Here is an 11,055-nt window from a genome sequence, read left to right as displayed (position 1 = left end):
GATTGTTTAAATCAAACTGCGATTTTTCCCTTTCATAATATTTCCCAAGTCGATTGTGAACCAGTGAGTGAACTGTGACACGTCGTTGGTCAGCTGACCGGTTGGTCATGTGACATCTTGTAGTCATAAAGCCGCACAGAGCGGAGCTGTAGGCGGTCACAAGCTTCAACAATGGTCCGGGCTCAGGTGTGCTGGTGTGTACTCCTCGCTACTCTCGTCAGTACAGGTATGATTTATCATCTGTATTTAGAGCACTTAAATATTTTCCAGCCAGCGAGCAGGCTCGGTATCGTCTCATGCTTTGATTCAGCTGACTGCAAAACGAAAGTAACGATGACTTATTTACGCTGCTCATTTTAATTGCTACTTTTCGCTTATTGTGGCTTGATAATTTCGCAAATTGCTCTGTAACTGAATACCAAGGTAATCCAGCGGATGTACTTGAATCCTATGCAGGGCTCCCCAGTCCCCTGACAAGTAAAGAAGTGTGGAGCTATGTGGAAGTGCGAGACGGGGCCCACATGTTCTGGTGGCTCTATTATGCTGACAGCCCGGCTGCACAGTACGAGGACCTGCCTCTGGTCATGTGGCTGCAGGTAGGACACGACCAGCTCCACTCATTTCTGAAGCTCAGAGGTCCACACCAGTGCCTCTGTATGCTCTATCCGATGTACAGGCTCCATATACGGGGTCTAGTAAAACCGTCCTTTGTTGTCTGTTAGTTTAACTCTTCTGAGTTTGCTTATCTTCCAGGATGCTCCATGCATTTTGTACAATCTATGAGCAGAGACTGACTTGTATGAGTTTGCAGTGAACCTGCCCTCTGTCTGTCTGTCTGTATTCCTGTAGCAGTTGTGTTGTTGTGTGGACCCACAGTTTAAAGAGAGGGCACTCCACCAGTGAACACATCAACATAACTTTATCATGAGTCACCAAGCAGCCTCATGTGTTCTGTGGCTCTGAAGGATCTTTGTTTCATAGAATGACCCTGGTGACATCTCATCTGGGGCTTGGGGACAAATTTCTATGTCTACATTAAACATTACATTTTAAATTAATGAAGCTATTTCTGTTTGCCTGGCTTAAAAATGCATGAAATGTAGAGATTTTGTCGGCCATTAGGTCATCTCAGCTTCTGCTGCCTTGATTTTGACAGTTCCTCTTTTTCTTTTTTTTTGCTTTGTCACAAGATCCCCCAACTTAATGGAAGTACAATACTAAAATGCTAACCACCATCTTCAATCGCTGCAAGATGATTTTCATATGATCGAAAGCAATATATCAGTGGCAGCTGCAGTGGTTGGAAGAAGTGAAAATTCCTAGATCATGACTCTATAATGGTTGGCAGTAATTCACTCACACAGGGTTTGTATTAAATGTAAGCTAACACATTGACAGGATCTGTTCTACAAGCTGTCAGAAAATTACCTTCAGTTGAGGACATATACAGAACCTGATGTCTACTCCAGGCCGCTAACATAATCAAGGACTCCTCTCACCCAGGAAACCACCTCTTCTCTCTGCTGCCCTCTGGAAGGTGCTATATGTCTATGAAAACCTCCACCTCCAGATTTCAGACTAGTTTTTAACCATGTGCCATCAAAGATCTGAACTCTGCCAATGTATTATTTTATATATATATATATATATATATATATATATATATATATATATATATATATATATATATATATATATATATATATATATATATATATATATTGCAGTAATATGCTGCTGAGTTTTATTCTTAATCAAGCGCAATACATATTTATTACTGTTCTTAAACTTGTTTTTAGACTTTACTTGATTTTATACTTTTGTATGTTTGAGTCATCTATCAATTTGCTGTGTACTGGTGTTTTTATTTTAATGACCACTGAGGAGTTGCACTGAAATTTCATTGTACTCTGTGCAATGACAATAAAGGCATTCTACTCAATTCTATAACTGTAAAAAAAATAGTTTGGTGGTGTGACTTTTATAAGTAACAGCAGTGTTGCTTCTATTTTCAACTGAAGAGGAGGAACTGACTCATGGGGTGTTCTTACTTGAGGAGCCAACCCAGCAAGACTGAAACCAGCCACCTTTAGTTAAAGATTAGCTATAATATTGCTGTGTTTAATATTGTATTACAAAGTTTTCCATAGGACATTGGACAGCAGACACATAACCCCTCAAACATAATCTCATTCAATACATGAATGGCTTTTGCTTTATTAAACCGCGCCTCTTAATGTCAAGAACCTGATGAAGATGTTTGTCTATGTGTCTTTTAGGGGGGACCAGGAGGTTCAGGGACTGGCTTTGGAAACTTTGAGGAGATTGGACCTCTGAACAGGGACCTAGAGCCCAGAAAGACCAGCTGGGTAAGATGGTTGCACTTGAGGTTTTGAAGAGCAAAACATTGTAATAAGTTGTAACTGATTGATTTTTGTCCAATAGTTTCCTGCATTGTGTGTTGAAATCCTTTTAACACAGACTATTTGTTGTGTATCTGGAGCACAGTCTTGTATTAAAACAGCCTTTCAGTCTGTTGAAATGAATGAACCTCAGGTTAACATGCTGATCTGTTTTGTGTGTTGTCTCTTTCAGGTCCAGGCAGCCAGTGTGTTATTTGTCGACAACCCTGTGGGCACTGGCTTCAGCTACACTGAGAGCCCAGGCGGCTATGCTACCGATGTGGCCACGGTGGCCTCGGACATGCTGGTGCTGCTCGAACACTTCTTTACAGAGAGGGCCGAGTTCCAGGTATGCCTGCTGGATGCGAACAAAAGTCTGGTTTGCTTCACTGTAGCATGATATAAGAACCAGGAGTCCCAAAGAATGACTTTACTGGATTCATGGGCATCTTAATGGTGTAAATTATTAGTGCCATTATTATCTGGTTTAACACACTTCGTGCGAGGTGCACGTGCCGTGAAAAGTGTAAAGACTCAGGAGTTTGTATGCTCCGAACATGCTGAATGTGTGTCCTAGCTTTTCAAAATGCCCCGCCCCCCAACAGTTTGGGACACCTCTTTGTGGCCAACAATTAAATCACTATTCTAAGTATTAGTATCTAAGATGTATTGAGCTGTGGGAAAAAAATCTTTAAAAATCAAACATGTTAAAGAGAATTTAGGGAAGTATTTTTTTGCGCAATATTAACTGATGCAGATGAACGCACATCCTGGCTAGGCTGCCTAAGCCAGCTTGCTCGGTTTAATGTTTTAATCTTATTTTATTTTTATTTTTAGCAGGAAAAACACCAGGGTAATGGAAAATATTACAGGCTTTGGGCTTAAGTCTTTAAAAAATGATGTCTTTTCACAGTGAAGACAATGAAAAAGCAGGAGCTAAACATTAAACAGACGTCCAACAGGACTAAAAAGTGAACACTTAATAAAAACTGTACATCGTTTGACAGAAGATTATGGACAGGACAGGGCTGTAATATACTACTACTGTTATCACTAGTAATCACATTTCCATGTGCATTTCATTGGTGTTGCTGTGATGCCTCTTTATGTGCTTTCATATCTGTCAACCATCCATTATAATTGTATACATTGTGATCTCGTTGATCTGCTCTGTACATGCGACATCTATTGCACGTCTGTCCGTCCTGGGAGAGGGATCCCTCCTCTGTGGCTCTTCCTGAGGTTTCTTCCGCATTTTTTTTTTTTTCCCTGTTAAAAGGGCTTTTTTTTGGGGGGGCAAGTTTTTCCTCACTCGAATCGAGGGTCGAAGGACAGAGGGTGTCGTCTCTGTACAGATTGTAAAGCCCTCTGAGGCAAACTGTGATTTGTGAATTTGATTTAATATAGCCAACTTGTTAGTTAACTTAACTAACAACCTGATCTCAGCCCATTAGCCGAGATGGTCAAGTAGCCACATTCCTCTATAAATGCTTAATCTTCTGGCTGTCCTTAATTACACTTAGAGTTTCATGACTGAAACCCTGGCACTTTAATTATTTATAAAATTAAATCATTTAATTAAATTATTAATTTAGAATTAAAAATGTGAAAGAAACAAATGAAGGAGTCAGTTGTTTTAGAAAAAAAAACCAGCTTGCACACGCTGACAGTGGCTGTGTTATGGCCCTAATGTTGCCCTCCAGTGGTGTTGTGATACAGAAAGGACTTGTGGGTTATCCTCTGCATATGAAGACAATGCAGTGTCTTTACTTAAAAACTGGTTCTCAATGTCAAACAAGCTCTTGGTAAGCATTCTTAAATTGAAGCTAGCTGAAGGCTGGCTCCACAGGGCCAGTGTTGACTGAAAAAAGTAATCCGAGCATCTCGGCACAGTTGCAAGCCATTAACTGTTTCTTATTCTTCTCAAAAGACTCATTACATACCATACAGTGATCATATACGGTGATGTCATGCCAGTGAGGAATTTAAACTGATGGATATTTAATCTTTTCTCAGAGCATCCCCTTCTACATCTTCTCTGAGTCGTATGGAGGGAAGATGGCAGCTGCCATCTCCTTGGAGCTCACCAAGGTGAGCTGACTGCTTTTTGAGTTGGACTTCTCTTTACAACATCCACTTCAGGTCCATGTGAGCTTACTGGAAAGTCCCACACCGAAGAACTGTCTTATGATGGATGAGTAGGCAAAAAAACATGACAGTGAAATGGTTTGCTTGCAGTAGTAGAAGTAATAAACTTTTGTTATGGGTTGTAAAGATGTGTAATATATTTCAGTTGTGTCAAAGTAGATTGGATTTACTTACTTGCATTTTCTACAGTATTTTTCCAGTCAACAGAAGTTGGTCTGTAAATTTGGTATAAGGATGTAAAGCTCCAGAAGCTAATGTGGTATGGATGTTCATTGAAAGATCTAAGAAATTGGAGAATATAGACCTCTAATGACACAGTAAAAAAGCAAAAAGGTTAACAATTTTTTTTTTAATTCGGTGTGTCTCTTGTCGGTCCAGGCCGTAGCACAAGGGAAGGTGAAATGCAACTTTGCTGGTGTGGCTCTCGGGGACTCCTGGATTTCCCCACTGGGTCAGTATCTGTCCGTCTTTACACCTACACCACAACCTTTGTGCAAGTCCACTCCAAATGTCAAACTTCACCAATTCCAAGTTTCTGCACACCCACTCGAATGCTGCACATTTAGATGTCGGAACTCTAAAATTCCATGTACAGTATATTGCATGCCTTCACATTTAGATTTTCAGTGATTTAAGTGTGTCTCCAAAGCATCAACACAAGTTAGATTCACTGTAGATCTCTGTTGACTACCTTCCTACTAAATCAGTTATTTAGATTTATTCAGTGGAAATAACTGCAGCTTCTGTATGAAAACTAAGAATTAAACAAAGGATGCATACTTGTATTTGAAACAAGTATAGGCCGTGCATTCATTCTGACTAGATGCTTCAGACATTGCTAACTGGGTAGACTTCACCGAAGATTTCTGCCTGTTAAATGTCCTGAGGTCAGACAACAGAGTAACATTGACTGGGCTGCAACTAACATTTTTTTTTATTGAATAAAATGTCAGAAAATGAAGAACAAATGTCAATCAGTGTCAGTAATTTTTGTGAAGAAACTTGAAAATATTCCCATGTAAGGAGCTGACATCAGAGAAATGTTTTTTTCTTTTTTAACAATGGACTCAAACTGATTAGTTGACATCCAATCGATTGATCATTAATCGTTGCAACTCTAGAGGCAATGTTTTTTAGGAAACGTTCTGAGCTTGATGAATTATTTTTACCCCAAATTCCCAGATGGTGCTTACAATGATGAATATGTTAGAGCGGGCTCAATAAGGTGTGTGATAAATGCCCCTAGGAAAAGAAAATTACAACATTTCTGTAGGGAGTTCAGTGAACTCGGCAGGAGTGTATAGTGGATTCTACTTAAAGAGCCACTACAGGTCAATACAAAGTCATTACAGTGATCAGAGTCTGTAAAAAGGAGACGGCAGGGTTTATCTTGAAGTCTTTGCTGGAGAAATGACCCAACTGCTCACTACTGCTTCATCCACAGACTCGGTCATGACGTGGGGACCGTACCTCTACAGTACTGTAAGTAATGGGCAAATGTTTCTTTGAAAATGTCTGGTGAAAGTCAGATTCCGTTGTACTGCTGGTCCATTGAGTTTCCATCTGACTGTGGTCCCTTTGCCGTGCAGTCGCTGCTGGATGATCATGGCCTGGCGGACGTCAGCAGCGCAGCAAAGGCGGTGAAGGAAGCCGTGGAGCAGCAGCAGTTTCACAAAGCCACAGAGCTGTGGTCTGTGGCAGAGACGGTGATTGAGCAGGTTGGTACAGTACTGGAGGATCTGCAGTACAAGATACGGTTTGATGCCATCAGGTTCACTTGTACATACAGGAAGCTTATCATAGTGTATATCAGTAAATGGTTGGCTTCGGTGTTACGACAGAGGCTTCTGTATGTTTTGCCAGACAGCAGCAGAGTGAACAGACTGTGGTAGTGCACAAACCAGTTCTGTTTCCAGGGGATCACCTAATGAGACTTTTATATCTACAGAAGGAGCTGGTCTTCTTCCACTATGTTGCACCACCTATTTTCCACAGAAAAAGAGAGCCACAACACTGGCTGTAGAGAAGGCCTTCCGTGATCTTTGTATTTTTAGCAGCTGTTGTAGGGGAGGGTGAGAGGTGTTCAGTTGGTAGCAATCTTCAAGCTCACCGCTAGATGCCACTACATTTTTGTTTTACATTTGGTATAAACTCCTCATAATTCACAAAACTAAGTCAAATTTATAACTGTGTGTATTAAAAATAAATGCAGAAATGTTTTGTGATATTGACAGTGGGATTATTGGGATTATTTGGTTTGATGTAGTCTTGTTATGGTTTTCATTCAGAACACCAATGGAGTCAACTTCTACAACATCCTCACCCAGGAGCCAGATGAGAAACTCACCTCTTCAGCAGGAGAAGACTTCATCTGTAAGACGCTGTGCCAAGTGTTCACATCCGCTCAGCAGTTTCTAAAAACAATAAGAACAGCTCGCTAGATTTGGTGACTGATGGAATGCATGTCTTCAGTACAAATAGTACGTCTAACTGTATCTAATTTTCAGAGGTATACACTTGTTTTTTTCCCACCAGCTCTGCTGACTCGTCGCCATATTCAACCCCTTCAGAGACAATCACTAAGTGCGCTGATGAATGGACCAATCAGGAAGAAACTTGGCATCATCCCCCAGAATGTCACCTGGGGAGGTACTGTGTCTCAACAGTGGATTTTTGTCCCTTCGTTTTGTTTTAGATTAACATACCTTCTCGACAAAGTATTTCTTGTCCTTTTTATAAATTGTTCCTCCTTTTTATTTTTGATTCTCCCGTCTTCCTGTGTGTCCAGGCCAGTCAGAGGAGGTGTTCAGCTACATGGCAGGAGACTTTATGAGACCAGTGGTGGATATAGTCGACCAGCTTCTGATCGCTGGAGTGAATGTCGTTGTCTACAACGGCCAGCTGGATCTCATAGTGGACACCATCGGTAACTTAATAAGGGCATTACCTTCTGTTCAGCTCCAGCAGCAGTGTTTGAACCCTTCCAGATATGGAATTCCTCTGGAAACGTGCTGTGCCACATGAATCTCTGCTCCTTGTCTCAGGTCAGGAACAGTGGGTGAATCGGCTGAAGTGGGATGGACTGCCTGGATTTCAAAATCTGACGTGGACTCCCCTGGACGACCCAGCCTCTGTTGGCATTACTGGAGCTTTCTACAAGACTTACAAGAACTTTGCCTTCTATTGGATCCTCAAAGCTGGTCACATGGTAAGACATTGGCTGATCTTCAACAATTATGTACATAGAAAGGTTTTTAATATGAGATGTATGGTTAGTACAGTTAAGGATTTCTGAACATTGACAATAAAAAAAATAGTGGACGGATCCATCGTGACATCAGCCAGAGGTTTCTGAAGTGGGTGGTGCTGGCCGGCTCAAGCATTGCCATCTTGGTAGTGCCTGACTCTGGCTAATCCAAAAATGGGCAAAGAGGTGGAGCGTGGGTGGAGCCTGGTCACTGAAAAACTAAGGCTCATAACCTAGCTTTGCAAGTTTAAATTGCATTATTCATGCTTGTTTGACCGCAAACTTTATTGGCCCCAAACAGCCATAATACCTTACTGTACATTAGCCATAAGCTAGCGAGCAATGGCAGGCAACAAGTGTGTGTCTGTGTTTGTGATCAATTGATCCCCCAGTGTCTTTTCTTTCCCCATCTCTTCTATTTACCTTCATGAAGTAAAGTGCATGTCCCCAACTCTCAGAGGTTACAGTACATTACAGTGGATTTTGGCAGCTCCGTGTTTGCTGCAGCAGACGGGTTGATAAGCACTAATAAAGATAAATCCACTTTTTCATCCCATAAGTTTAAAAACCAAACTCTGTTCTCTCCTCGTCTGAGGGGGTTATTTCTCCAGAAGCTCGAGGCTCTGCCCATGTCTGTCTGCTGCAGAACTCGCAGCTGTCTGGCAGTTAACAGGGTCACTCATGGATCCAAAACACCGGCATCTGCCCTTATGGCCCTAACACCTCAAACGCAGCCCTAAATAGGGACTGGCTCACTTTTGGGGCCAGCCTCAAGTGGTTATTTGAGTAACTTCTGCTCTGGGCATTTCTGTCTTGGTTTCATTTTGCAGCCCTGGAGGTTGTCAGTTGTTTATTACCTAAAATAAGTGTCTGTACTATGGTGTCCACATATGATGGACATGGATCTTCATCCAGCATCAGTCAATTAAGGATGGCAAGCATTATGTAATGACAAAGCATTTTGAATACATAATGATGGAGTGAACTAGAGAATACAAATTGATTCAAATACCATTAATTTAATAAGTCATCAGCTGATTTAGGAGTAAAAACTCTAAGACATGTGACGATGTAACAGATCTGGCGTTGCATCCAAGATGCCTATGCCCATACTGTATTGCAGAGATATCCGCTGCTTAGCAGCCAGGTATGGGCCAGCTCTTTAGTACTAAGTCCGTCTGGCCTGGGGGGCAATAGTGAGTCACTAGCCCCATTCACACTGCCCTTTGAGTGCGGGAATCATGCACCGAGTAAAACTGTCCCCCCTCTCCGCATCTGAAACTTTTACACAGAGGACAAAGCGGAGATAGGGGACAGTTTCGCTGCGGCGCTGATCCACCTCTGGAAGTGGTATCAGTGCCACAACAGAGGCGAGCTGGCGTCCGGGAATGGATAAGACGGAGGTGCGGAGCGGGGGCGTGTCGATATGATGGTGATCAGTCTGACAGCTAAACAGATCCTTCACTAATCAAAGAGAAATAACCCAAAGCAACGTTACAGGACCAAACAACAGTAATGTGGTAACTGGAAGTGTCTTTTGCAACTTGCATGAGGAAAAAAATACCGCAGTTATACGTGGAGAACACGTTGAAGAAAACATGGATGTCAGCGTCATGATGTGTACCATCACGCCTCTTTTGGATCCGCAGCGCCGGCGTGCTGTATGAATTGACACACCGATGCGGCTTTACGCCCGAGCTAATTGGTTCAGTGTGAACAAACGAATATAGAGAATTGGCAAGCCTTCGCTGCAGAAATAATGCGGCTCTCTGTGTGAAAAGGGCTACTGTGGCCTCTGTAGCCCAAGCCCCCAGGAGGAACGCCAGGCTCTGAAGCCAGTTTTCCCATAGCTAAACATGGTGAATACATTTTCTTTAAACATCAAAACTCCAGCGAAATGAGTCATTTCACTATCATAATTTGAGCCATTTGGTCCAATAACATTTGGAAAGTCTAGATTAACACGATTAAATTATTTTATCCCTATTCAAGTTAGCCGGGCGCTATACTGGAAGTTAGCTGGCTCGGTCGGCAGAAGGCTCTAGTGTGCATGCTATGCGTTTTTGGCTTCATGCGCCACTGAGCACTCCAGTAGTTATAGGTCCATGCTCTAGCCTCTCAAATCTGTCCATTCTTGTAATAATATTTCCTGGCCTGAGGGGCCTTACTGAGTCACTGTAGCCTCTAGTGTGTCACAGGAGAGGATGAAGAAGTTGAGCTGGCCTTCTATCATCATCTCAAACAACAGCTCCTGAAGAGAGACCACGTGGCAAATTCCTTCCTCTGTAAAATCATTTTATTGTCCACTATTGCACTGATATTTTTGTACATTTTGTAAACTTCGTAATAAATGGCAAAACATGAAAGGCTTTTTGTGGTGACAAGAACTGAAATGAAACATTCCAACCTGCTGGAAAGGCTTTTGCCAGCTGTACACAAATGTTGGTTGCAGTGGTTGTTTCGTATGCCTGCTTACACAGACCTGTGTTTGTTACACCAATAGAATGAGCTATTCTCAGAATTTAGCATCAATGTATACCTCCAAAATGTTTATTTAGCACTTATTGTGTAACACAAGAATGAAACTGAGGAATGGTGACTATATGGGTAAAAAAATACATTAACTAACTACTTAACTATTTAACTACTTTCAATTTTAACAACTTACAAAAATGAATTTGCAAAGAAACAAATGAAATGTATAAGATGAATGACAAAAAGGTGTTTGAACTAAACATTGAGCAGTGGATGACAATTCATTTGAAGTAGGTGACTGGAAATTATAATTGGGTCCTTTTTTTTTTTTTAAGAATCCAAGTTGAAATTCAACACATCTTTCTCTGTTGTCACAGATTCCCTCAGACCAGGGGCCTATGGCTTTGCAGATGTTGAAGATGATCACCCAGCAGGCCTGATCCATTAACTCTGACGCCAGCTGGCTTGGCTCTGACAATCACTATGATCACGTGACCTTTTATATTCCACTTCCTGCTAAACCAAATCAAGAATCTCAGTTCTCTTTGATTACAGCACTGACCTGTGTACACTTCAGCCAGAACAACAATAAAGACATTTCTTTTTTGTAAATGCTGTCCTGCCTTCTTCTCTGGTACAGTATGAACAGTTCAAAGATGCTTGTCATCACAAAACGTGTACTGTCTGCATGTAAGTGAGCTTCCTCCAAATCCAACTACATTCTGTTTTTCTGTCAGAATGACAGTTTTCTAGAAAGTCAAATCAGTAGCTGCATACATGGAC

General features: G+C 41.6%; 1 protein-coding gene across 1 annotated transcript; it reads left to right on the top strand.

Annotated features, from left to right (window-relative positions):
• The first annotated feature begins 97 nt into the window (after positions 1–97).
• scpep1 (serine carboxypeptidase 1) lies at positions 98–10,884 on the top strand. The gene is made up of 13 exons (XM_084372293.1): positions 98–226; positions 457–596; positions 2,280–2,369; positions 2,596–2,751; positions 4,419–4,493; positions 4,929–5,001; positions 5,995–6,032; positions 6,140–6,268; positions 6,839–6,923; positions 7,086–7,199; positions 7,339–7,476; positions 7,595–7,758; positions 10,650–10,884. Exons 1-13 carry the CDS (start codon positions 172–174, stop codon positions 10,710–10,712), a joined length of 1,320 nt encoding a protein of 439 aa, XP_084228419.1. The 5' UTR covers positions 98–171; the 3' UTR covers positions 10,713–10,884.
• The last annotated feature ends 171 nt before the right edge of the window (positions 10,885–11,055 follow it).

The sequence above is a fragment of the Pagrus pagrus genome, assembly GCF_965226575.1.
Source record: "Pagrus pagrus genome assembly, chromosome: 13".
In the NCBI taxonomy this organism is placed as follows: Eukaryota; Metazoa; Chordata; class Actinopteri; order Spariformes; family Sparidae; genus Pagrus; species Pagrus pagrus.
This window is presented reverse-complemented; position numbering and strand designations above follow the sequence as displayed.

Bases quoted from the DNA above. Each gene is read 5' to 3' on its own strand.
- scpep1 (XM_084372293.1), top strand. From the start codon at position 172: ATGGTCCGGGCTCAGGTGTGCTGGTGTGTACTCCTCGCTACTCTCGTC. The intron at 2,370-2,595 runs GTAAGATGGTTG...TGTCTCTTTCAG, and splicing joins AGCCCAGAAAGACCAGCTGG to GTCCAGGCAGCCAGTGTGTT. The intron at 5,002-5,994 runs GTCAGTATCTGT...CTTCATCCACAG, and splicing joins CTCCTGGATTTCCCCACTGG to ACTCGGTCATGACGTGGGGA.